At 46.7% G+C, this 26,880-nt stretch overlaps 1 protein-coding gene across 3 annotated transcripts in view; it reads left to right on the forward strand.

The window, feature by feature from the left end:
- Positions 1–26,880, forward strand: part of EPS8L1 (EPS8 signaling adaptor L1) — a 304,222-nt gene that overhangs the window by 226,774 nt on the left and 50,568 nt on the right. For all 3 annotated transcript variants that reach the window (XM_077457059.1, XM_077457060.1, XM_077457061.1), the window contains one exon: positions 879–1,027. In XM_077457059.1, the coding sequence (XP_077313185.1) occupies positions 879–1,027 (149 nt within the window). The remainder of the gene's footprint in view (positions 1–878; positions 1,028–26,880) is intronic.

The following is a 26,880-nucleotide window of genomic DNA, read 5'->3' on the forward strand; positions in this document are numbered from 1 at the left end:
GCTAATATCCTGCTATAAGTAATCTGTGTACCTTGTTAAATTTAATTGTTTGTATAGCCAGAAGGTTTTTTTTTTATTTTATATTTTGAAACTCAGAGAGTAAGGAAGGGTAACTCTGCCTCCTTTTTTTCCCTCTTATTTGCTGTTTGTGCACTGTTAGGGAGATTTTCATCCACTTCTTGTCTTAGAGATGCAACAAGTGAAAGGAAATCTTCTCAAAGTAAGAGACATTTTTATCTTGAAAATGTTCACTATGACGTGTTCCCATTGGAAGATTTCCCCCTCACCTCTTGCTTTCATGACACATTACTTTCTCTCTCAGTGACAATGGTCACCAAAACAAACAGAGGTGTAAATGTACCCACACTACAATTAAAGGAGAAAAAGGGGCAAAACCCTTTTGGCCATACTAGTCCTTATTGTTTACAGAAGAGCAGTTCATTCTGCACTCCTATGACCCATTTTCAGCGGGCAGTGTGCTAAAGCCTGCTGTCGGCTGATGTCACTCAGCCGGTCCAGTCAGGATCCACCCAGATGCCTGTACCGGAACCTGACCCAGCCTCCCAGCAAATCGCTGAGAGACTGAGCCAGCCGCTCTAGCCCCCTGCACGGCCCAGTGCTTTAGTGAGTGGACAGAGCAGAGAGGTCTTAAAAGCATCAGGGACAGATGCAGCTGGGATCAGTGCAGCCATCTAGGTGACTATGATTATTTATTTGTTTTTGTATCCCCAAACTTCTCTTTTAAAGTCAGTTGTCATAGAGTCTAACCCTTTTGAACTGTTTCCAAAACTAAAATAAGTTTTTCCTTTTATATAAACTTCATGTCTTTTTTTGTTTTCTATTCTGTTTGTGATATATTATTTTGTGTCTGAATACAGCTTGTGGACAGTTGTGGAGGTGTGGATGTCCCTGCTGAAATTAAGAGTCCATTGCTAACCAAGGAAGCTGTGGCTTTTCTAAATGAGTGTTTAGATGAAAATGAACTTGAATTATGGAATTCTCTGGGACCTAACTGGACAAAACCAAGGTATGATGGGAATGTTGAAAAGCAAAGCTCTTAAGGGGAAAATATAGTGGGAAACATTTATGAAAGCTGTCTTTTTGTTTGCGTTTGTTAATCTGTTGATGTTTTTATTTTAAACATATCTTAGCCCTTGTACACACGGTCGGAAATTTCAACAGAAAATGCCTGATCGGACCATGTTGTCGGATAATCCGACCTTGTGTGGGCTCCATCGGACTTTTTCCGTCGGAATGTCCGACCAATAAAATTTGAGAGCTGGATATAAATTTTTCCGACAACATGATTCGAACGGATTTTATCCATTCGTTTGTAGAGAATTCCGATTGGACAAGGTGCCACGCATGCTCAGATCAAATTACGAGACCAAAGCTATTGGCTACTAGCCTGAACATAGTCCCATTGTAACGACCGAACGGCATCACGTTCCATATGATTGGATTTTCCGGCAACTTTGTCCGACCGTGTGTATGCAACACCAGTTTTGGACAAAATCCGTTGGGAAAAATCTGCCGGATTTTGTTGTCGGAATGTCTGACCATGTGTACAAGGGCTTAGGGACATATCGGTTTTTATACACATTATGTATAATACATTGGCTGCTATGAAAATTGACACATGTGCATGTATTAAGAAGTGCTCCTAGTAGTCATGAGCAAACTGCCCTGGGTTTAGTTCGCAGAAGGGTTTGTAACACTAGCTTGAAATCAGCCAATGATGAGCATAATGCCTGTATCCTAATGATGTCTAATGCCACATACACACGACCGTTTTTTTTCGTTAGAATCAACTGATGGTTTTTCCAACAGCGCTCTGCTGAAACGGACTTGCATACACACGATCACACCAAGGTCTGATCGTTTAGAATACGGTGACATACAACACGTACTACAGGACTAGAAAAAGGAGGTTCAATAGGCAGTAGCCAGTAGCTGCCCTTGCGTTGTTTTTGGTCCATAGGAATAGCATACAGACAAACGGTTTTCCCGATAGAGATTGATTCAGTCAGAAAGATTTAAAACATGTTCTATTTCTAGGTCCGTCAGAATTTAAAAAAATAATAATTCGCTGAAGCTCACACACGATCGGAATATCCAATGAAATGATTCCATCTGACTTTTTCTGCTGGAAAGTTCGACTGTGTGTACACGGCATAAGGCAGCTAAATCGCGTAATTGTTTTCTGCCCTTTTTAAAAGTCAATTCACAATTTTTCCATTTTTTAGAAAAGGCATTGCTAGCTGAGTAATTATTTGGGAGGAACATCAATGCAAAAAGTAAAAAAAAATACTGTTTAGTGAGGAACAGGTCTTTTAATGCAACTTAAAGCAGTAGTAAAGTCTTGAAAAAGAAAATCTGGCCCCTACAAGTTAATGTTGTGATGTGCTAGTATGCTTTGCATACTAGCACATTATGAAAGACTTACCTTAAAATGAAGCCCTCGAAGTGGAGCGCTGCCACTGTTGACAGGGCTTCCATCTTCACCCTGTCTTCCTTCTTCCCCTATTCCCTCTCCTCCTCAGACCTCCCCTCTCTCCTCCTCAGACCCCACTCTCCTCTTTAGTCCCCCCTCTCCTCCTCATACTTACCTCTCTCCTCTGCAAACCTCCCCTCTCCTCCTCATGCCTCCCTCCCTCCTCAGACCCCCCCCCCCCCCCTCTTCTTCAGCACCTCCCCCCAGACATCCTCTCTATACTCTCTCCTCCTCAAACCCCCTTCTGCCCTGTGCAGAACCCCACCTCTTCTCTTCAGACCCCCCTCCTCTCTTCTCCAGACCTCCACTCTCCTCCTCAGACCCTCCTCTCTCCTCGTTTGACCCCCTCTCAGACCCCCCTTCTCCTCTTCAGACTCCCAAGAGCCACCTCTTTCCTCCTCAGATACTCTCCTCATACCTCCCTCTCTCGCCTCCCCAGACAACCTCACTCCTCATTATACCTACCTCCCTCCTCAGGCCCCCTCTCTCCTCCTCTGACCCCCTTTTAGAATACCCCTCTCTTCCTTAGACCCCCCTCCCAGACCCACATTTCTCCTCCTCAAATCCCCTCTTTCCTCCTCAGACCCCCCCTTTCCTCTTCATATGGAGCCTCTGTGCCCATTATATGCAGCCTCTGTGACCCCCCTCCCTGCTCACCATCTGATCGGCACACAATTACCCCATCCTGGATGTGGGTAACGACGGCGAGCTGTGGGACATGCATCAGGTCAGGCGAAGGCTCCTGTGTCCTCCATGGTTCTCTGTCCTCCCGTGCATCTCTTCTTCCATTCAGTTAGGCATCCAATCGGAGTGCCTGTGCCTTTAGCCAATCAGGTGATGGGTATCGGAAATTAGCCTTATAGGGGGTAGCTCCAGGACCCATGGATAGATTCATGCATAGCACAGAGAGGGGTGGCGTGACAGAGAGGGCAGTGCCCGTGCGCCCTTAATGGAGTTCATTCTAAACTAGCTATAGGGCCACGCCTAATATTTGTGCAATTTAAACCACACTGTTTTCTCCGTAGACCTGCATTTTCTTTTCCTCTGTCAGCAGTATTAATTTTGTGGGCTTAAATGTTTGCGATGACAAAATTAACACTATTTTAGTCGACTAAAATACCACTAAAACTAAAACAATTCAGATGACTAATATACTGTAAAACTAAAACAATTCAGATGACTGAAAACTAAATCAGAATCATTTTCATCGAATAAAATGGAATGGGTTTAGTTAAATTGTAATGCATTATTTAAACATTTCTCTAGAATTTTCAAACTCATTATATACTCCTGGAGTAAAAAATCACATAACTTGTTAACTCTGTTATATTAAAGTGATTGTAAAGTCTCGTTTTTTTTTTAGAATTAAAAATAACAAACATGTTATACTTACCTCCTCTGTTGCAGTGGATTTGCACAGAGCTGCCCGGATCCTCCTCTTCTCGGGTCACTCTTTGGCTCTCCAGGCCCCTCCCTCCTGTTGAGTGCCTTCACAGCAAGCAGCTTGCTATGGGGGCACCTGAGCTGAGTCACAGCTCCCTGTGTCCATTCAGACATGGAGCTGCCACCCAGCCCCTTTCTATTCTCATTGACTGACTGACTTTGACAGCAGTGGGAGCAAATTGCACCATGCTGCTGTCTCAGTCAATGAGAAGGGGAGTTACAGATGGCAAAGACATTCCTACAACATCTCTGGAGCTAGAGGGAACTCAGGGAAGTATGGGGGGGGGGGGGGGGGGGGGCTGCTGCACACAGGAGGCTTTTTAGCTTAAAGAGGAAGTAAACCCTGATGGGTTTACTTCCTCTTTGTCTCCCTGCAAAGGTAAAGCATAATGGGCTACTATGCATTATGTGTCACTTACCTGACACAGGAGCCAGTGATGTCACCGCTGTCCCCTGTAGCACGAAGCATCCACCTGCTTCCGGTGAGTGGCTGGAGCAGCGATGCCGTCACTGCCGCGCATGCGCACGGGAGCAGCAGCATGCTCAGTGCGCCTGAGCATCGCTGTCTACGGCGCATGCACCGTAGACAGCAGTGCTTGTCTTTTTGCAAATATCTCCTAAACCGTGTATATATTTCATGGACCTTAAGGTAAACCTTAATATAGGCTTACCTGTAGGTCAAAGTGGTCTGTAAGTGTTTAAAACCACTTTAATGCATAAAATGTATTAAGATAAAAAAAAAACTTCTGCCTTTACAACCCCTTTAAGGTTTGAACATGCACTACAGACACAGATTCAGCACAGATACAGATTAGATATATAATTTATATATCAACACAACAGCCAAATCTGTGATTCTTGCAGCTGCACTCAAAATAAAATCGAAAATGTTGGCTGCGCCTATCCTTGTGCAATACAACTAATGTTTTTAAACCAAAACCTTACTTTCAAACCACAAAACTGCTTTTCATTATTCAGTGACAAACTTTCTTGTGTACAATAAAATAAAACAAATGTGACAGTCCTTGATGACTATAGTTCATTAGTAGTGCTTTTCTTCTTTCGAATAATCTTGCCCGGTCAGTGGCTAAGATTAACAGGGCCCGAGTTAAGGCCAATAAAGAGGTTGGGAGGTTCATGGCCAGGAATGAGGGCCTTGTGATCAGGCATAAGGAGCTTAAGTTCGAGACTAGTGATGGACGAACTTCCGACGGGACGTTTCGCGAACGCGAAACGCGAACGGACACAAACGTTCGCGAAAACGACCGTTCGCCGCGGGCTCCATTGACTTCAATGGGAGGCGAATTTCGCAAACCTTTAGGTCGAATTTGCGGCCACGGGGTAATTATTAGGGGGTAGCACGTAGTCCCACCACCTGGACAATAGCATAATACATGTATGAGGTGAATTTGGGATCGATAACTACAAGCATTTTTTTTTTATTTGGGAAATTGTTCTGACAATTCAGGACTATGGAGCTAATGAAGGCAATGGAGGAGAGGGAAGGTCAGGGACCAGGGTAGGCAAACAAGAGGGTGCAGGAGATACAGAGCACTGACAGCAGCACCGTAATACAGAGCACTGACATCAGCACCGTGACATACAGCGCTGACAGCAGCTCCGTGACATACAGCGCTGACAGCAGCTCCGTGACATACAGCGCTGACAGCAGCTCCGTGACATACAGCGCTGACAGCAGCTCCGTGACATACAGCGCTGACAGCAGCTCCGTGACATACAGCGCTGACAGCAGCACCGTGACATACAGCGCTGACAGCAGCTCCGTGACATACAGCGCTGACAGCAGCTCCGTGACATACAGCGCTGACAGCAGCTCCGTGACATACAGCACTGACAGCAGCTCCGTGACATACAGCGCTGACAGCAGCTCCGTGACATACAGCGCTGACAGCAGCACCGTGACATACAGCGCTGACAGCAGCTCCGTGACATACAGCGCTGACAGCAGCTCCGTGACATACAGCGCTGACAGCAGCTCCGTGACATACAGCGCTGACAGCAGCTCCGTGACATACAGCGCTGACAGCAGCTCCGTGACATACAGCGCTGACAGCAGCACCGTGACATACAGCGCTGACAGCAGCTCCGTGACATACAGCGCTGACAGCAGCTCCGTGACATACAGCGCTGACAGCAGCTCCGTGACATACAGCGCTGACAGCAGCTCCGTGACATACAGCGCTGACAGCAGCTCCGTGACATACAGCGCTGACAGCAGCTCCGTGACATACAGCGCTGACAGCAGCTCCGTGACATACAGCGCTGACAGCAGCACCGTAAGCAGCCCCAGGAGGAAGTCAGCACAGCACAGGGATGGTGTGATCCCCTCATAATAAGAACCCCCAGGAGGAAGTCAGCACAGCACAGGGATGGTGGGAGCCCCTCATAATAAGAACCCCCAGGAGGAAGTCAGCACAGCACAGGGATGGTGGGAGCCCCTCATAATAAGAACACCCAGGAGGAAGTCAGCACAGCACAGGGATGGTGGGAACCCCTCATAATAAGCAGCCCCAGTAGAAATATGACACCGCTCAATCTCTTCAAAGAGGAGGGTAGGGGCATATAGTACGGTGTGCTTTTTTGGGTCAGGGAAGTGAGCCAAATGAATTAAGAAGGTCTGTGTGCTTGATTCCAAAAATTGTTTATAGACATATACATGGTCTACTGATCACATGTGTTGAATTCCTCCGAGATCCATGCCTCATTCATTTTTAGAAATGTGAGGTAGTTAACACTGTCGTGAGCTAGGCGAGTACGCTTATCGGTCACAATCCCCCCTGCTGCGCTGAACGTCCTTTCGGACAGGACACTGGATGAGGGGCAAGCCAACAGTTCGATTGCAAATTGGGCAAGCTCTGGCCAGAGGTCAAGCCTGCCCACCCAGTAGTCTAGGGGTTCATCACTCCTCAGAGCGTCCACATCGGCCGTTAACCCAATGTAGTCGGACACCTGACGGTCTAGGCGTTCCCTGATGCTGGATCCGGATGACACCTGTCGATGGGTCGGCTGAAAGAATGACCTCATATCCGAAGTCACCAACACATCTTCAAACCGGCCTCTTCTTGCAGGCGCTGTTGGATTGGTACCCGCAAATCCTTCTCTGGGAGTGGGAATTGCTCCTCTGCCAGCGCACGCAAAAGCAGAATGCAGCATTTCTCGAAGCAAGGCCTGGAAGTGCTGCATTCTGACAGCCCTCTGCGACGGCGGTAACATTTCCGCCATTTTGTGTTTGTACCGGGGATCTAAGTACGTTGCCACCCAGTACTGGTCCTTGACCCTCATGCTTTTTATACGGGGGTCCCTATTAAAACACTGGAGCATGAAGGCCCCCATTTGCACTCAAGCGGAAGGTATGTGGTGGTGGTGGTGTTGTTGGTGGTAGTGTCTTTGGGGGTGCACATAGCAGAGAGTGAAGAAGAGGGTGCAGATCGAGAGGATGAGGAGGGTGCAGAAGAATAAGGCTGAGTGAGCCACTCAACCAAGTCTGGTGCGTCCTTTAAAGTAATTGAACGCACCTTCTGCAACTTCCCACTTTGGCTCAAGGCTGTTGCTCCTGCCCTACCCCTACCACCCCTGCGGAAGGGCCTGCCTCTTCCTCTGCCTGTCATTTTTTAAATCACCCTGTGACAAAACTCTTAGTCCCTATACCGCTGAAGGACTGCTGCAGTATAGGGCAGCGGTCAGCAGTAGTGCACGTCAACCCTATGTATTGTGGACCGATAGCGGTCCTTACAGAACAGCAGACTGTACTGCACTCAGGCCTATGTACCGTAGCACCCTATACCAAGTTACCAGTCCTTATAAAAACTTTTGTGGACCAAGCAGGTTGTGTGTTAGTGATTAGCAGACTGTACGTCAGTCCCTATACCAATGAAGGACTGCTGCAGTATAGGGCAGCGGTCAGCAGTAGTGCACGGCAACCCTATGTATTGTGGACCGATAGCGGTCCTTACAGAACAGCAGACTGTAACGCACTCAGGCCTATGTACCGTAGCACCCTATACCAAGTTACCAGTCCTTATAAAAACTTTTGTGGACCAAGCAGGTTGTGTGTTAGTGTTTAGCAGACTGTGCGTCAGTCCCTATACCGCTGAAGGACTGCTGCAGTATAGGGCAGCGGTCAGCAGTAGTGCACGGCAACCCTATGTATTGTGGACCGATAGCGGTCCTTACAGAACAGCAGACTGTAACGCACTCAGGCCTATGTACCGTAGCACCCTATACCAAGTTACCAGTCCTTATAAGAACTTTTGTGGACCAAGCAGGTTGTGTGTTAGTGATTAGCAGACTGTACGTCAGTCCCTATACCAATGAAGGACTGCTGCAGTATAGGGCAGCGGTCAGCAGTAGTGCACGGCAACCCTATGTATTGTGGACCGATAGCGGTCCTTACAGAACAGCAGACTGTACTGCACTCAGGCCTATGTACCGTAGCACCCTATACCAAGTTACCAGTCCTTATAAGAACTTTTGTGGACCAAGCAGGTTGTGTGTTAGTGATTAGCAGACTGTACGTCAGTCCCTATACCAATGAAGGACTGCTGCAGTATAGGGCAGCGGTCAGCAGTAGTGCACGGCAACCCTATGTATTGTGGACCGATAGCGGTCCTTACAGAACAGCAGACTGTACTGCACTCAGGCCTATGTACCGTAGCACCCTATACCAAGTTACCAGTCCTTATAAGAACTTTTGTGGACCAAGCAGGTTGTGTGTTAGTGATTAGCAGACTGTACGTCAGTCCCTATACCAATGAAGGACTGCTGCAGTATAGGGCAGCGGTCAGCAGTAGTGCACGGCAACCCTATGTATTGTGGACCGATAGCGGTCCTTACAGAACAGCAGACTGTACTGCACTCAGGCCTATGTACCGTAGCACCCTATACCAAGTTACCAGTCCTTATAAGAACTTTTGTGGACCAAGCAGGTTGTGTGTTAGTGATTAGCAGACTGTACGTCAGTCCCTATACCAATGAAGGACTGCTGCAGTATAGGGCAGCGGTCAGCAGTAGTGCACGGCAACCCTATGTATTGTGGACCGATAGCGGTCCTTACAGAACAGCAGACTGTACTGCACTCAGGCCTATGTACCGTAGCACCCTATACCAAGTTACCAGTCCTTATAAGAACTTTTGTGGACCAAGCAGGTTGTGTGTTAGTGATTAGCAGACTGTACGTCAGTCCCTATACCAATGAAGGACTGCTGCAGTATAGGGCAGCGGTCAGCAGTAGTGCACGGCAACCCTATGTATTGTGGACCGATAGCGGTCCTTACAGAACAGCAGACTGTACTGCACTCAGGCCTATGTACCGTAGCACCCTATACCAAGTTACCAGTCCTTATAAGAACTTTTGTGGACCAAGCAGGTTGTGTGTTAGTGATTAGCAGACTGTACGTCAGTCCCTATACCAATGAAGGACTGCTGCAGTATAGGGCAGCGGTCAGCAGTAGTGCACGGCAACCCTATGTATTGTGGACCGATAGCGGTCCTTACAGAACAGCAGACTGTACTGCACTCAGGCCTATGTACCGTAGCACCCTATACCAAGTTACCAGTCCTTATAAGAACTTTTGTGGACCAAGCAGGTTGTGTGTTAGTGATTAGCAGACTGTACGTCAGTCCCTATACCAATGAAGGACTGCTGCAGTATAGGGCAGCGGTCAGCAGTAGTGCACGGCAACCCTATGTATTGTGGACCGATAGCGGTCCTTACAGAACAGCAGACTGTACTGCACTCAGGCCTATGTACCGTAGCACCCTATACCAAGTTACCAGTCCTTATAAAAACTTTTGTGGACCAAGCAGGTTGTGTGTTAGTGTTTAGCAGACTGTGCGTCAGTCCCTATACCGCTGAAGGACTGCTGCAGTATAGGGCAGCGGTCAGCAGTAGTGCACGGCAACCCTATGTATTGTGGACCGATAGCGGTCCTTACAGAACAGCAGACTGTAACGCACTCAGGCCTATGTACCGTAGCACCCTATACCAAGTTACCAGTCCTTATAAGAACTTTTGTGGACCAAGCAGGTTGTGTGTTAGTGATTAGCAGACTGTACGTCAGTCCCTATACCAATGAAGGACTGCTGCAGTATAGGGCAGCGGTCAGCAGTAGTGCACGGCAACCCTATGTATTGTGGACCGATAGCGGTCCTTACAGAACAGCAGACTGTACTGCACTCAGGCCTATGTACCGTAGCACCCTATACCAAGTTACCAGTCCTTATAAGAACTTTTGTGGACCAAGCAGGTTGTGTGTTAGTGATTAGCAGACTGTACGTCAGTCCCTATACCAATGAAGGACTGCTGCAGTATAGGGCAGCGGTCAGCAGTAGTGCACGGCAACCCTATGTATTGTGGACCGATAGCGGTCCTTACAGAACAGCAGACTGTACTGCACTCAGGCCTATGTACCGTAGCACCCTATACCAAGTTACCAGTCCTTATAAGAACTTTTGTGGACCAAGCAGGTTGTGTGTTAGTGATTAGCAGACTGTACGTCAGTCCCTATACCAATGAAGGACTGCTGCAGTATAGGGCAGCGGTCAGCAGTAGTGCACGGCAACCCTATGTATTGTGGACCGATAGCGGTCCTTACAGAACAGCAGACTGTACTGCACTCAGGCCTATGTACCGTAGCACCCTATACCAAGTTACCAGTCCTTATAAAAACTTTTGTGGACCAAGCAGGTTGTGTGTTAGTGTTTAGCAGACTGTGCGTCAGTCCCTATACCGCTGAAGGACTGCTGCAGTATAGGGCAGCGGTCAGCAGTAGTGCACGGCAACCCTATGTATTGTGGACCGATAGCGGTCCTTACAGAACAGCAGACTGTAACGCACTCAGGCCTATGTACCGTAGCACCCTATACCAAGTTACCAGTCCTTATAAGAACTTTTGTGGACCAAGCAGGTTGTGTGTTAGTGATTAGCAGACTGTACGTCAGTCCCTATACCAATGAAGGACTGCTGCAGTATAGGGCAGCGGTCAGCAGTAGTGCACGGCAACCCTATGTATTGTGGACCGATAGCGGTCCTTACAGAACAGCAGACTGTACTGCACTCAGGCCTATGTACCGTAGCACCCTATACCAAGTTACCAGTCCTTATAAGAACTTTTGTGGACCAAGCAGGTTGTGTATTAGTGTTTAGCAGACTGTGCGTCAGTCCCTATACCGCTGAAGGACTGCTGCAGTATAGGGCAGCGGTCAGCAGTAGTGCACGGCAACCCTATGTATTGTGGACCGATAGCAGTCCTTACAGAACAGCAGACTGTACTGCACTCAGGCCTATGTACCGTAGCACCCTATACCAAGTTACCAGTCCTTATAAGAACTTTTGTGGACCAAGCAGGTTGTGTGTTAGTGTTTAGCAGACTGTGCGTCAGTCCCTATACCGCTGAAGGACTGCTGCAGTATAGGGCAGCGGTCAGCAGTAGTGCACGTCAACCCTATGTATTGTGGACCGATAGCGGTCCTTACAGAACAGCAGACTGTAACGCACTCAGGCCTATGTACCGTAGCACCCTATACCAAGTTACCAGTCCTTATAAGAACTTTTGTGGACCAAGCAGGTTGTGTATTAGTGTTTAGCAGACTGTGCGTCAGTCCCTATACCGCTGAAGGACTGCTGCAGTATAGGGCAGCGGTCAGCAGTAGTGCACGTCAACCCTATGTATTGTGGACCGATAGCGGTCCTTACAGAACAGCAGACTGTAACGCACTCAGGCCTATGTACCGTAGCACCCTATACCAAGTTACCAGTCCTTATAAGAACTTTTGTGGACCAAGCAGGTTGTGTATTAGTGTTTAGCAGACTGTGCGTCAGTCCCTATACCGCTGAAGGACTGCTGCAGTATAGGGCAGCGGTCAGCAGTAGTGCACGGCAACCCTATCTATTGTGGACCGATAGCGGTCCTTACAGAACAGCAGACTGTACCGCACCCAAGCCTATGTACCGTAGCACCCTAGACAGACCAAGTTACCAGTCCTGATAAAGAGCTTTGTGGAACAAGTGAGTTGTGAATGATTAGCAGACTGCAGCAGAAGGGCAGCAGTCAAGTATAATATTCTTTCTATATTTGGAAGAAAGAATATTATACGTGTACAAGCCTATTACCGTACCACTGATACCAGTCCTGAAAAGAACCTTTGTGGAACTAATAGTAACAGCAAGTCTTTAAAATTATCCTCACTGCCTGACACACTGCTTCCTGCCTGTCCCTATACAAATTGGCAAAAAAGAGTAGGCTGGAACGATTAGCTGGAACAGCTCTTTTGTGGACCTGATAGTAACAGCTAATGATGATGATGATGATGATGATGAAGAAAGACTAATCTGGCTGAGCTGTCCCTAAAATAGCAGCATACAGCGCTCTGTCCCTTTATCTAAACTGACAAAAGAAACTCAGGCTGCTGACCTAACACCTATACCAGTCCTGAAAAGAACTTTTGTGTACCAAATAGCTAGCGTTTTCTCTGTCCCTACTCCACACAGGATCCTTTCCCTACAGTGACAGAAGAAAGAATGTAAAATGGCCACCGGATCGGGTGTATTTATAGGTTAGGGGGAATGTCCAAGTGTCCATGAGCTGTCATGTCTCAATTGGTTGTCCTGTAACACATGATAAACGTGTCACGAAAGGTTAAAGTTCTTGTATACATTAAACACGTAAGTCCGCCGGGGCGAACGACGGAAAAAGGCGTTCGAACCCGCGGACGGCGAAAGTCGGAAATTCGCCGCGAAACGACCGCCGGGCGAACCGTTCGGCCATCACTATTCGAGACATGGAGATATCTCCGTGGGGTTGGAGTTCACCTTAATGAGGTGGGTACAGACCTGTGGTCCTTAGGTTTACAGGAGGGAATACAGCGAGCAGTTCATTGTTGGCGGGGCACAAAGGTTTGCGCTGTGGTGGTTGGGTCTTTGGAGGCATTTAGAAGTAAAATTATGGAATTAAAGGTTTGGGACACATCTGAGGTATGAGTCCCCAGTGAATGCCAGTGACACGGTTAACTGGGAGTTTATGGTTGGGACACATCTGAGGTATGGGTCACCGGTGAATTGCAGTTACGTAGTTAATTGGGAATTTATGGTTATCTGCTGAAGGTGGTTCATTCTAGAGTCGGATGCAAAGCGACAGGGACCATAAATGGTTAATCAGATATAAGGTAAAGAGTTGGATAAGTAGTGCCTCCAAGGATCTGCAACCAAAAATGTTATGCTTTGTTTTGGTTTATACTGTTAATTATTTTATTTAATAAAAGGGCCATAAATGGGCAGTTTTATCCCAGCCTTTGGTGTCAGACTATTTTTAGTAGCAATAATAAGGGGCTACAATATGGGTCAAAAGTTATGGGTATTAGTGGTAAAATATAAGACAGTATACATAGGGGTTACCTTTTCATGCAATTTTTCCACCTTCTCCTTGTGGATTTTAGTTAATACAACTGTGCAGTGACTCTTACCACCTTTCACCACTGCGCTCGCCTCCGGCCTTCTCTTGCTGGGGTTAATTCCAGGCTCTTCAGCTGTTAAGTCTCCTTCTACTCTCCTCTCTCCTCACTGAGCTGGCCTTGTCTGGACTTCCTTTCTTCCACGTCCCCTCAGCCAGACTCAAAATTTGGGGCTTTTTGACTCTCATTGTTGGGACTGTTGGCACAGTTCTGTTTGCCTTGTTTTTGCCCACCCTTCTTATTGCTTGGGGACACCCTAGGGTCTATTTTTTTTTCTGCTCAGGGCAGGAGGTGAAGGAGAGGTACTAGGAGGCAGCTATTTTGGTGCTTGGCAGCACCATTACTTCTTGTTCGTCTCTCAGCCCCTTTGCTCTTGGACAACTTTCTCACTCTTTCAGTACTGTGGTGCTCTCCTCTGAGGTGTTCTGCTCTCCCACTTCCACACCCAAGTGTGATCTGCCACAACATCTTCCACCGGATCTTGCTCAATGGAGCGCAGGTTGCAAATGCCAGCAGAATGGTGCTGAAAACTGTCAAAATTAGCACAGCCGTACAGGCATTACAATCTTGGATGTTCATGCTTGTGTTGAGCCTCGCACATTTATTAAATCAGCAATATAAATACTATACCTTTTCCCACATAACTAAAATTTTGTCTGCCTAATTTACCTGTTGCTAAAGTTCACCAAAGTTTTGGATGCTGGCATCATCACTTGCTTACTAGCCAGGCTGTTGTGGGGGAAAGGGTACACAGTAAGTGTTTTCTTGTGTTCTACAAGTCACAGAGTTGACCTTGGGTTCACATACATGCAATGCGGGAACCAGAGCGATTACAGCGCTGGTTCCCACAGGCAGTTCACACTGCCTTCTGCGAACCGCTGCGGGTGTCATTAACTTTTACACCCCTTGTTTAGTTTACAGTGCGCAGTGAGAACACCCATGCGATTTAATGCAGGGAAAAGCAAGTACCTGCACTATTTTCTGTGTGAATCCAATGCGAGTACAGCCATACAACTGTATGGCTGAACTCTCATTTCTCAGAGATCGTATGTGATCGGCACCTGCAGTGCAGTTGCACATTACTTGCGATCTCTGAGATCGCGCTAGTGTGAACTCAGGCTCAATGCACCTAACTGAACTCACTCCCACCCACTTCCACCTTCTGTTTGTCATGTCCACCTGTTTACTGTTTGATGATCATGTTAAGGAGATTTAGCAGCATTCACACACCATTTTACCTGAGCAGTACTGAGCAGAAGAGCAGTACACCCATTGCTTGTATTGCAAACTCAGGTGAACCTGACCAGACGCAGTAGGTAAGCAAGATTTTGCTGTTTGAATTTCAACTAATCAGCTAACAGGTCAGTGTTATGAAGACAAGGGGAGTTGATGTAAGTGGGTTTTAGGTATATTGATGGCAGAGACTTATGGACAATTCAGTGTACGGGAAATACTCCCCTGTGCTCTACGAGAGCCTGGGTCATCCATTAGTGATAGTGTAAGCAGCCACAATTTTGGTTGATTTTAGCAACAAAGTTACATTTGGCATACCAAGGCAACATCTATGTGGAAAATGGTATCTCATTTATACTGCTGAGTTAATAAATGTACTAAGCTTGTTACAAGATTGATCTTTACAACAAGGTTGCAGTTGTCCTTTATGCTACTGTCTCACTGAAGTGGTTTTCAGGTGCTTTAGCGCTAGAAATGTCCTCTGTAAAGCCCCTGAAAACCGCCTCTCATTCATTGAAGTGCGTCTTTTCACACTTGGGCGGTGCGATTGCGGGACATTACGAAAAATCCTGCAAGGAACATCTTTGGGGCGGGTTGGGAGGGCTGTATTTAGCGCTCCCAAAACACCCTGCCCATTGCAATGAATGGGCAGCGCTTCCAATGTGCCTGAAAAAAACGGTTGAAAATTTTTTTGGGGGTTAAAAAGCACCCCGCTAGAGGCTGAAAAGCATTGTTAAAACAGCCCTAAAGCTCTGCTGAAACTAGTCGGGCATCCCAATGTTAAAGGAGCCTTGGGTATATAGGGAATGGTACAGGAGACGAGTTTCGTAGCCCTTGTACACACGGTCGGAAATTCCAATGAAAAATGTCCGATCGAACCGCGTTGTCGGATAATCCGACCGTGTGTGGGCTCCATCTGACTTTTTTCATTGGAATGTCCGACCAACAAAGTTTGAGAGCTGGACATAAAATTTTCCGACAACATGATCCGATGCGAGTCAATTCCAATCGTGTGTAGACTAATCCGAAGGACAAAGTGCCACGCATGCTCAGAATAAATTCTGAGGAGGAAGTGCTCGGTCAGGTAAAAATACCGTTCGTAATCGACATAGCACATTCGTCACGCTGCAATGTTAAAAATTGTTTAATGCAGTGCATTCTCTTTTTCTTTATAATGCTACAAGAATGCAGTTGTTTTGCTTCTCATATTCACACACACTTCTCCAAAACGTATTTCTTTATTATTTTTCCTGATTTTATGAATACAATATTTTAATTCGTCAGATCTCCCCAATCATTTTTTTTTCTGTAAATTTTGTGGTTGGTTTTTTAATCAAGATCACCTTTTATGACATTTTGCTCATCTTCGGAATTTTTTTGGTGTGTTTTGTGTGTCAACTTACCACAACACCATTATTATCTTATTATTTTATTGTTTTCTTTTCTAATCTCTAGGAGGTTGTTTGATGTTGGTGCCCCTTGATATTAATTTGTGGTCATACAAGAGCCTGCATCTTCTGTCAGACCAGACTGAACCCAGGCCATCACTCTCTGGTCTTCCTTATGCCGCGTACACACAATCAAACAAGCGGGTGGAAAAGTCCGGCAAACTCAAGTCCGCCAAACAAGGGCCTCTTCCCGACAACCCTGGCCATTGGTTGTCGGGGTCTGCGGGCGGGGGGCTTATCGGAATCCGGGAGCCCCCTTTAATAAGGGGGCCCGGGGATACCGGCCCCCCACCCTATGTGAATAAGTATGGGATACAATGTACCCCTACCCATTCACCTGTAAAATAAAGTACAAAAAAAAACACAACACACAAGATAAAATAATTTATTGCACAGCTCCGGGGGTCTTCCGTCTTCGGGGGTCTTCTCGCCGGACTCCTCCGCTATCTTCTTGTAGCTCTTTTACTAGCGGAGGAGCCCGGCATTCTTCTTCGTCGTCGCGGCCTCTTCTTCCGACTTCGGGGGTCTTGTCCCCCTCTTCGGTTCTTCTTCCGGGCCACCGCGCCTTCTTATAGCTCTTTTACAGGCGGTGGCCCGGTCTTCTGTCGCCACCGCCGCCTTCCGTTCTTCTTCTTCTTCTTCTTCTCCTGGAGATGTTGACTCGACGTTCTCTCCGGCCGCAATGCCAGGGATGCGCTGCGCTGCGACTTATATAGGGACAAGGGGCGGTGTCACATGGGTTGGTGTCACATGGGTTGGTCACATGGGTTGATGTCACATGGTGACAGTCCCAGCATCCTCCGGGACTGTGACATCGTAAGGGGGCGGGGTCACCATGTGACACCAACCCATGTGACATCAACCCATGTGACACCGCCCCTTGTCCCTATATAAGTCGCAGCGCAGCGCGTCCCTGGCATTGCGGCCGGAGGGAACGTCGAGTCAACATCTCCAGGAGAAGAAGAAGAAGAACGGAAGGCGGCGGCGGCGGCGACAGAAGACCCGGCCACCGCCTGTAAAAGAGCTATAAGAAGGCGCGATGGCCGGGCAGAAGAACCGAAGAGGGGGACAAGACCCCCGAAGTCGGAAGAAGAGGCCGGGGCGACGAAGAAGAATGCCGGGCTCCTCCGCTAGTAAAAGAGCTACAAGAAGATAGCGGAGGAGTCCGGCGAGAAGACCCCCGAAGACGGAAGACCCCCGGAGCTGTGCAATAAATTATTTTATCTTGTGTGTTGTGTTTTTTTTTTGTACTCTTTTTTACAGGTGAATGGGTAGGGGTACATTGTATCCCATACTCATTCACATAGGGTGGGGGGCCGGTATCCCCGGGCCCCCTTATTAAAGGGGGCTCCCAGATTCCGATAAGCCCCCCGCCCGCAGACCCCGACAACCAACGGCCAGGGTTGTCGGGAAGGGGCCCCTGTCCTCATCAACATGGGGACAAGGTGCTTTGGGGTGGGGGGGCCGCGCGGCCCCCCCTTCCCCAAGGCACCCCCCATGTTGAGGGCACGCGGCCTGGTACGGCTCAGGAGGGGGGGCACTCACTCGCCCCTCCTTTCCTGGCCGGCCGGGTAGCGTGCTCGGACAAGGGTCTGTTGTGGACTTTGGGGGACCCCACGCCGATTTTTTTCGGCGTTGGGGTTCTCCTTTAAGTCCATACCAGGCGACTTTCCGAACGGGCTACTTGCCCACACACGGCACTTTTTCAGCGGACTAATACGGCGTACTAAGTCCGCCGTACTATCCGCCCTACTTTTGAAATGGACTCGCCCACACACGCGGAGGAAAGTCCGCTCATTTAGAGCGCGTCTCCAGGTAGGCGGGGCCCGCGAAGGATACGTTGCGGGCCCCGCCTACCTGGAGACGCGCTCTAAATGAGCGGACTTTCCTCCGCGTGTGTGGGCGAGTCCGTTCATTTCAAAAGTAGGGCGGATAGTACGGCGGACTTAGTACGCCGTATTAGTCCGCTGAAAAAGTGCCGTGTGTGGGCAAGTAGCCCGTTCTGAAAGTCCGACGGACAGTCTGGCGGGAAGTCCGCCAGACTAAGTACGTCGGACAGACGGCTACGTGTGTACGCGGCTTTAGGCACTTCCCTCCAGGCTTCCTTCCAGGCTGTGGCTCTGCTCTTGTAGTTGTGGCAGGAGGTGGAGTAGGAGAAGGGCGATGGTTGACCTCCCGGCTGCCACTTGCCACAGCCTCCTCCCGGCTGCCACTTGCCACAGCCTCCTCCCGACTGAGGTCTTCCTGTGTATGAAAATGGGACAGTTTTAGTTTATTGGTCATCAATCACACAATTTTGTGCTCATGACTATTGCAAATTGAATGTTACCAAATAGAACAGACTATCATTCTGAGCCCAGCATTTTTCATTCTTGTCCCAATCATTTTTGGTCACTACTGTCTATTGATATGTAAACCACTTTGTTAAATCACAACTTACTGATCAGTAATAACATCTGGTTAACAGCATTAAATCTACAACAATAAATATGTTGAACAATGCTATACCTGTCTCAAGCTGGGCCCCTCCACATGTTGCTGCCTGGAAGGCCCAGGTTGGACATTGGAAGCCTCAGCTGGGGGTGAAGGAAGCCTTGAAGGAAGACTGTAGAGTGCTGGCCTGGGTTCCCTCTGGTCTGCCAGAAAATGCAGCCTCTCATAGTACAACATCCTGGGGACATAAATCTCATCTGAATCTCCTGATCTCAGGGAATCCTGGAACTTCTTGCGCTCCCTCAGATATGTACTCCTCAGCGCACCAATTTGGGCCATCACATAGGTCACGTCTGCCGTGGGGAGCATGATCTTCGCCAAACCAAGCAGTTTCTCCTCTTTGGTCCTTAGAAAGGGGGTTATTCATCTGCCACAGGCAGGGTAGCTCCCTGAGCATATCAATGATTAGCTCCAGAAAATGTGGTTCCTTGAAGGGATCCATCTTCTCTGTAATGCCGCATACACATGATCAAACAATCCAGTGGAAAAGTCGAGCGGACTCGAGTCCGCCGGACAATCCCCCCGTGTGTGAGCTCCGGTGGACTTTTTTTACCCAAAAGTCCAGCGGACTAAGAAAGTAGTTTTGCACCAAAATATGTCAATATGGCCGTGTGTGTGCTAGTCCGCCGTACTTTTGAAATGAACAGACTTTTCCCGCACTGAGAAAAGTCAGTTCGTTTTGAGCGCGGCTCCAGGTAGCCAGGACTAGCGAATGAAGCGTCACTGGCCCCGTCACCTGGTATGGACTTAAAGGGGAAGCCCTAAAAAACGAAAAAGCGGTGTGGGGGTCCCCCCCAGGTCCATATCAGACCCTTATCCAAGCACGCAACCCGGGCCGGTCAGGAAAGGGGGTGGAGACGAGCGAGCGACCCTCCCCTGAGCCGTACCAGGCCGCGTGCCCTCAACATGGGGGGGTGCTTTGGGGAAGGGGGGCTGTGCGGCCCCCCACCCCAAAGTGCCTTGTCCCCATGTTGATGAGGACAAGGGCCTCTTCCCGACAACCCTGGCTGTTGGTTGTCAGGGTCTGCGGGCGGGGGGCTTATCGGAATCCGTGAGCCCCCTTTAATTCACCCTATGTGAATGAGTATGGGGTAAAATGTACTCCTACCCATTCACGTGTGAAAAAAATGTAAAAAAAAAAACACAACACACAAGGGTTAAAAATAGTTTATTGCACAGCTCCGGGGGTCTTCCGTGTTCGGTGGTCTTCTTGCCGGACTCCTCCGCTATCTTCTGCTAGCTCTTTTACTAACGGAGGAGCCGGCTTTCTTCTTCGTCATCGCCGCCCTCTTCTTCGGACTTCGGGGGTCTTGTCCCCCTCTTCGGTTCTTCTTGCCGGGCCTCCGCGCCGGATAGTCTGATCGTGTGTACGCGTCATTAGACACAACACAAGACAAACCCTAATAATGTCAGGCTAAACTCTCCGAATCTTGTCCCAATATAAGCCTCAATCTAGAAGCAGTATAGACTAGTGATGTACCAAGTTTAAATTGTACCTTTGTTCAAACGATCGGTGCTTCAGCTCCTTCCTCCGCTCACAGATCATACGTATGATGCATGCGTGTTGCATTTTATATACAGTGCACATGCGTGAAACTCCGCCCGCCCCTGACGTTCTTTCTAGTCTATTCCACGCCCCTTCTCTTTCGGCGTAGTGGGGAGAGCACATGGCAGAAACACAGCAGGGGCATGATAATTCCATTAACGAGGAGGAGAACAAGGAAAGCCCGGAGCCAGAAACGTCCCGATCTCGGAGGAGAAGGTTTAAGGCCTCAAATATGTCTTTTGGAGAGATGTTGGCGATGGTGGACATATTGCAGAGGAACGACTATGATGGGAAGTATGGACCTTACCCAAATCCAAATGTCAGAAAGGCCAAGATCATGACTAAAGTTGTGAAGAGTCTTCAGAAGAATTTTGGGGTACGACGATCCATGGATCAACTGAGAAAACGCTGGTCAGACTTGAAACTGAGGGAGCACAATCAGTACAGAAGGATCAAGCGAGTTCTTCAAAAAAGTAAGTAGTTGTCGTGTGTTCATATTATTATTGCTTGCATACTGCTCCATGTGCTTTGATTTAACGTTGTACAGTTTAAAATGGCCACTTTCATGTTCATGGGTTCAATCGTTCGTAATATACATCATTCGTTAGCCCACTCCAAAGACGAGGTTTTGGCAAGTTGCACTTGACTACATTTGTTCACACAACAGGTAAGTATTCCAGCTTTAGAAAGTGTCAAAAATAATGTTTTCAGCTTTGAACTCACCAAACTCGCCAAGAAACACAATTGTACGACACTTCCAAGTGTGTGCTAAGTATTCCTTTTTTACATTCTCATAGGGGAGAGAAGACCCCACACCTCCCAAAGAAGGGGAAATACCAACACCAGAAGCAGAGGAGGAGGAGGAAGGAGAGATTGTAGAGATTGGCGAAATTGGCACCACAACAGGTGAGTGTCTGAGACCACAGCTTCAGGTAAGCTAATCAATTTATGCCTGCATATTTATAATACCCACATTTTTTTTGGTTTATTTTTAGGTGATTTGGATGTTGTGGAAGAAGAATCGCATTTTAACAGTGAAAGTGCCCAGATCCTCATCCGGTAGATAATGGGGTGCAATCGTGATTTAGATGATATCAAGAAAAACATCAATGATGTTCAACAAAAAATGAAGAACATCATTGATGTTTTAGGGAGAAGCTAAAACACCCAAAACTAGCTAGCATCCATTATAATTGTATAATTATATTTTTAGAAAAGCCAAATTTGGAAGATGCACAGTGTGTCAACATGTGCTATCTCCCATAGTGGGGGATCAATGTGCAACCCTTTTCTTTCTACTAAAGTGGCTGAGATGAAGGGGTTGCACCCCCCCAAAACACGAACATCGGTACCCTATGATGGGGCACATGTTGACATTAGGCATGGGACCAGGAGGAAAATGGCCACTTTTTGATTCACAATTTGTGTGCATCTTCCAAATTTGGCTTTTACAGGGGTGACACCCAATGAGATGAAGGCAATATCAACACAGTTTGTGCATACTTATGTCTGATATTGTCTTCACTTTTCAATGTTGAACTTTGTAAGTTCCTGTGTTCTGTATGTTATGCTTTGATACATGCCTGTTTACATAAAAACGCCAAGTTATAGAAATGTTACCAAAAAATAATGTTTTCTATACACCAAATATGTTGGTTTGTTTTAAAACCCTTTTCTAAACGCACATGTGAATGTGCTTTGAGTATAAAGTTTAATTATCAACAATGTGTGGCTTCCTTTTTCAATGCGCAAAAGCAGCATTTGTAGTAAAGTTGTTGTTTTCTGTGACAATGGGTGTTATTTACTAAAGGCAAATCCACTTTGCACTCCAAGTGCAGTTTCAGGTGCGCTTTTGCAGTGCACTTGTAGTGCATAGTGGATTTGCTTTTACTAAATAACACCCACAGTGCTTTTTAAATTTCCCCATTCACGCCATTTTCATGACCCCACACATTTCTGCCATGGTGCTGAAAATGATCAATATTTTTGTCAGTAATTCACTACATACATTAACAACAAAAGCAAGGTTTGTGTGTAGCAGACCCACAACATAATAATATTATCTGAAGAAGAGACTGTCACCTCATCTCGTACAGAAATTGAGTTTGCACTGTTGTAGAAAAAGGCCCAAAAAACCTAGGAGACCCCTAAAACAAAGCCAAGCAGTAAATGAAAACAAAGATTATTGCAGTTTGAAAGAAAAATGTATTAAAAAAATGCCTCTCAGACATTGTCTGGCATATCAATGGCCCCCCACCCACAAAGTACTCCATATATCTTGTTCTACGGGCACTTTGGGGGGGCAAGCCAGGACGGCCAGCTTCAAGGGCCGTCAGGTTTGCATTTTCTGGTAAGTCTACATCCGGCCCAACTGAGGCCACATAGTTCGGTGAGTGGTTCTTCAAACAATTGTGCAGAATGCAGCATGAAAGCACAATATGATTGAGTTTATATTCTGCCATGTGGATTGGAGTCAAAAATAGGCGGAACCATATGGCCATTATCCCAAAAATGTTCTCCACTATTCTTCTGGCTCTGGCCAGCTGGAAATTAAAGTCCCTCTGGTCCTGGGTGAGGGCCCTCATCGGGAAAGGCCGCATCAGATTGTTTCCCAGAGCAAACTCTTCATCCGCGACGAAGACAAAAGGGAGTCCTTCCACATTTTCCTCTGGAGGTGGCAAGCCCAGACTGCTACTCTGGAGACACCAGTAGAACTCTGTCTGTGCGATCACTCCACCATCCGACATCCGGCCATTTTTCCCCACGTCCACATACAGGAACTCGTAGGTAGCTGACACCACCGCCAACATCACGATACTATTATACCCCTTGTAATTATAATAGTAGGACCCGAGTTGAGGGGTGGGATGATGCGGACGTGTTTACCATAAATTGCACCTACACAATTGGGAAAGTCCCAATGAGTGGCAAAGTGGGAGGCCACAGTCTGCCATTCCTGTGGCGTTGAAGGAAACTGTGGAGTCAAACAAGAAAAAAAAATTAGTCATTTTGCACATCAACATTGCAAGCAGATTAGACACAAACATTTTTGGCTAAGATCAGTATAACCTTTTTGGAAATGAGTATTTAAAGCCAAAACGATAAGGTCCCCTTATCAGATTCCTCACCCCCCCCCCCCCATCTGATGGACCATTGCAAAATCAAAAAATTGGGGGGGGGGGGGTTGTTTTGGACAGGTAACCCTCTCCACTTCATTGAGAGCTGAATGCATACATAGTGTGTAATACTTTGGCCAGACCCTCCTTATTTACACTATTGGCAGCCCATCGGACAGGTAAGAAGTGTCATAATACAAAAAAACTACAAATAATGAACAAATGGAAGCACATTTTTACATTCTGCTATTACCTATCAAGATAATAATAGGAGAAAAAAAACTTTAAACAGTACCATTTGAAAGTATTGAGGCAGGCCCTTGCACTATATGCTTTGGTGAATTCGTCCATAAATCTGACCACAAAAGAGGTAGGTAACGCACGTATTGGGTTTGGCAAAGTCAGCAGATAGAGGATTGCTATCAGCTGACCTAGCAGTTGGGGGAAGGGGGGTTCCTAATGAGTTTGGCCCACCAAAAAAAAACCTCTGGCACTCTGCATGAATTTAAGCACACACATAACATTTGTACACATTTTAGGGGGTGTTTAGGGGAAAGTAATACTATGGAGCTGACAAAATACATTGCTAAGTGACTTTGGAGTTTGCATGTTCTCCCTGTGCCTGCGTGGGTTTCCTCCGGGTGCTCCGGTTTCCTCCCACACGCCAAAGACATGCAGGTAGGTTAATTGGCTTCTGTCCAAAAATTGGCCTTAGTATATGAATGGGGACCTTGGATTGTAGGCTCCTTGAGGGTAGGGACCAATGTGAGAGTGTGCAATGTACAGGGATAGGGGTAGACACACACACAGGTTGAACTGGATGGACTGGTGTCTTTATTCAACCTTACTGACTATGAAACTATGAAACTAGGCTAGAGGTGTATGGGCCCAGAAGAGCATGCTGGGGAGGTTAGTGAAGGCAAATAAGCATGAAGGACAAAAAAGGAACTTTAAAAGCTTCCAGCATGCATGAGGACAAAGGGGCACAGCATATCAATTACAGCATATTGCAATCATGGTAATTGGGGAATGAGGAAAGAAATACAATACATTAGCAAACATTAAATACATGAATGTGATGTTAAAGGAGAAATCTTACCTTAATATAGTCCTTCTGCAGGACCTGTATGATGGCAGAACAGGTCTCTGGAATAATGATTCCCAGAGCCTGGGGGGAGATGCCTGTCGAGAACTTCAGGTCCTGAAGACTTCTCCCTGTCGCCAAGTACCGGAACGTGGCAACTAGCCTCTGCTCCGGAGTGATGGTTTGCTGCATGCAGGTATCCTGCCTGCTGATATAAGGGGTAAGGGGACAGCAAAGCCAACAGACAGTGAAAAACTGGGTCCGTCATTTGGAGATAATTCCTGAAATCATCAGGATTATTCTCCCAGACCTCACAAAGCAAAGGCATTTGTGAGAATTGGTCACGCTGGAGCAACCAATTCTTTCTCCATGAACTGCTCCTCGCCCTGTTCATGGACTGGGCTTGTGTCAAAGCTAAAAGCCCAACACCAAGCCCCTGCACAGCACAAACTCTACGACGAGTACGTACACGAAACATGGCTTCAAAACAGTCGGCTGGTCAGAACAGACAGCAGAAAGCACCGATAAACAGCCTGAAGGCCTGAAAGAACGAACTGAAAACCAGAAACGAGCGGACAATAAGCACTGAAAATCAAAGCGTACTATACCAAGATATAGTCCACAATGACCAACAAATGCGAACTGACTACACGCACTGATAAGCAGATACGCACCCACAAGCACAAACTGAAAAGCAGTAATGATCTGAAGCACAAATCTCAAAAGCCCGAATCGTCTCTAACCAAACTTCTACTAATATGCGATAAACACAAGATCAGCAAAAGGCGCCCAAAGGGTGCCGCACATGGTGCTGAACTTCCCTTTTCTAGTCCCGTCGTATGCGGCTTACGTCACCGCGTTCTTGTTGACCGGAAATTCCAACAACTTTGTCTGACCGTGTGTATGCAACACCAGTTCTGGACTAAATCCGTCGGAAATTATCCAACGGATTTGGTGATTGGAATGTCCGACTGTGTGTACAAGGGCTTTACAGATAGGGGTACGAAAGAGTGCTACAAAAATTAGAAGGTCTTTCTATCTATTAGGGTATTAAACAAAGATTCAGAAAATATAGGAGCTTTCAGTCAATTATGTTATTTTTTTTTTTTGCAGCTTTGTAATTTCCTACTGCAATATTCTTCCCTTTGAATGTTGCATTTGTTTTCTGGTTTTAAACAACTGTATATAATTAAAATTGATTTGGGAATTGATTATTACCACTGCAGTGTCAGTCATAATTTTTTCCTGATTTTCAGACAAGTTTCTATCATTCTATCATCGGTTAGTTAAAACTGGGAAACAGAGGAAACCATGGGTGACAAATTGCTGTGATTGAAATATTATGGAAAACTATAAAAATACAAAACATTCTAAAGTTCAGCATCAGGTGTAGGGATAAAACGCTGTAGAGCATTTCTGTTAGTTGATAGATATGTACAGAAGGTGGGAGAGCTTACGATATTTCAATATAATATTGAAATTTAAAGGATAAGTTCACCTTTTTTTTCTTCTAAATTCCAGCTCCCCTATGCCATTAATGCACCTCGGTTGCAAATAATAAAAGCTTTCTTTGATTTTTAGAACAAGGCCTTACCTTAGCCCTTGCTGTAATTCTTAGAAAGCTTCAAAGACTTTCAGGTATATAGATTTGGGACAGAGAAACCAGTAAGACACAAGAAGAAGTTTACTAGCTGACCTCATTAGCACACACATCCTGCACTGACCTCATTAAAACTCACACCCTTCACCCATCGACTATGTTTGCACAGCTTCCCTGGGATCCCTCCACATTTAAATTTGCCTGACTGCTATGTTTGCTATGTCTGGATGCTAAACTCTCTGGGGCCATGGGTTGGACTCTCCTGATGTAGCACAAGGGCCTGCCCAATTGGATACAGAGTGATTGGATAGATGGTGTCTCCTCCTATTTCATAGTTTTGGTAAATCTAAAGGAGATTGTGCAGTGATTGCACAATTAGATTTTATAATGTATGGCCATCTTTATACACCCAAATTAACTAGTTGCGCTTTCAGTGCCATTAAATGTTAAAGGCACAGAAAAATATATTTTGCCACATGAAAAAATGGGTGACAAATGCAAAGTGCACAGTAAAAAATGTGCACCTTGCATCACGCCAAAATGTGCCATAAGCTACTTTGCCATGTGTAGCACAGCTCAATGAAAGCCATATGTGTATCATGAAAAAAATGAGCCAAATAACACCCGCTCCCACTAAATTAGGTGTGAATGGGTCCTGAAAGTGAAATTGGTTTGTTTACATAAGAACAACAAGGCTCCATTCACATCTGTGTGTTTCCAAACGCATGGTAAACAGCACAGAAAATGCATTTCAGAAACATGCTGCAAACTCCCCTGAAAAACGCACCATGCTTTACTCTAATAAAAAGTCCTGGAGCTTCTTTAGGGAGATTGCTGAGCATAGGGCACCTCATTTAAGTGGGCTGCCCTATGCGTGATGAGTGGAAACGTTCCAAAAGGCCCCCCCAAAAAAAACAAACGTAGGCGGGACCGTGATTTCACGCTATGTGAAGAT

This window comes from Lithobates pipiens, unplaced genomic scaffold (genome assembly GCF_037356315.1).
Source record: "Lithobates pipiens isolate NorthernLeopardFrog02 unplaced genomic scaffold, aLitPip1_a1.2 Scaffold_27, whole genome shotgun sequence".
NCBI lineage: Eukaryota > Metazoa > Chordata > Amphibia > Anura > Ranidae > Lithobates > Lithobates pipiens.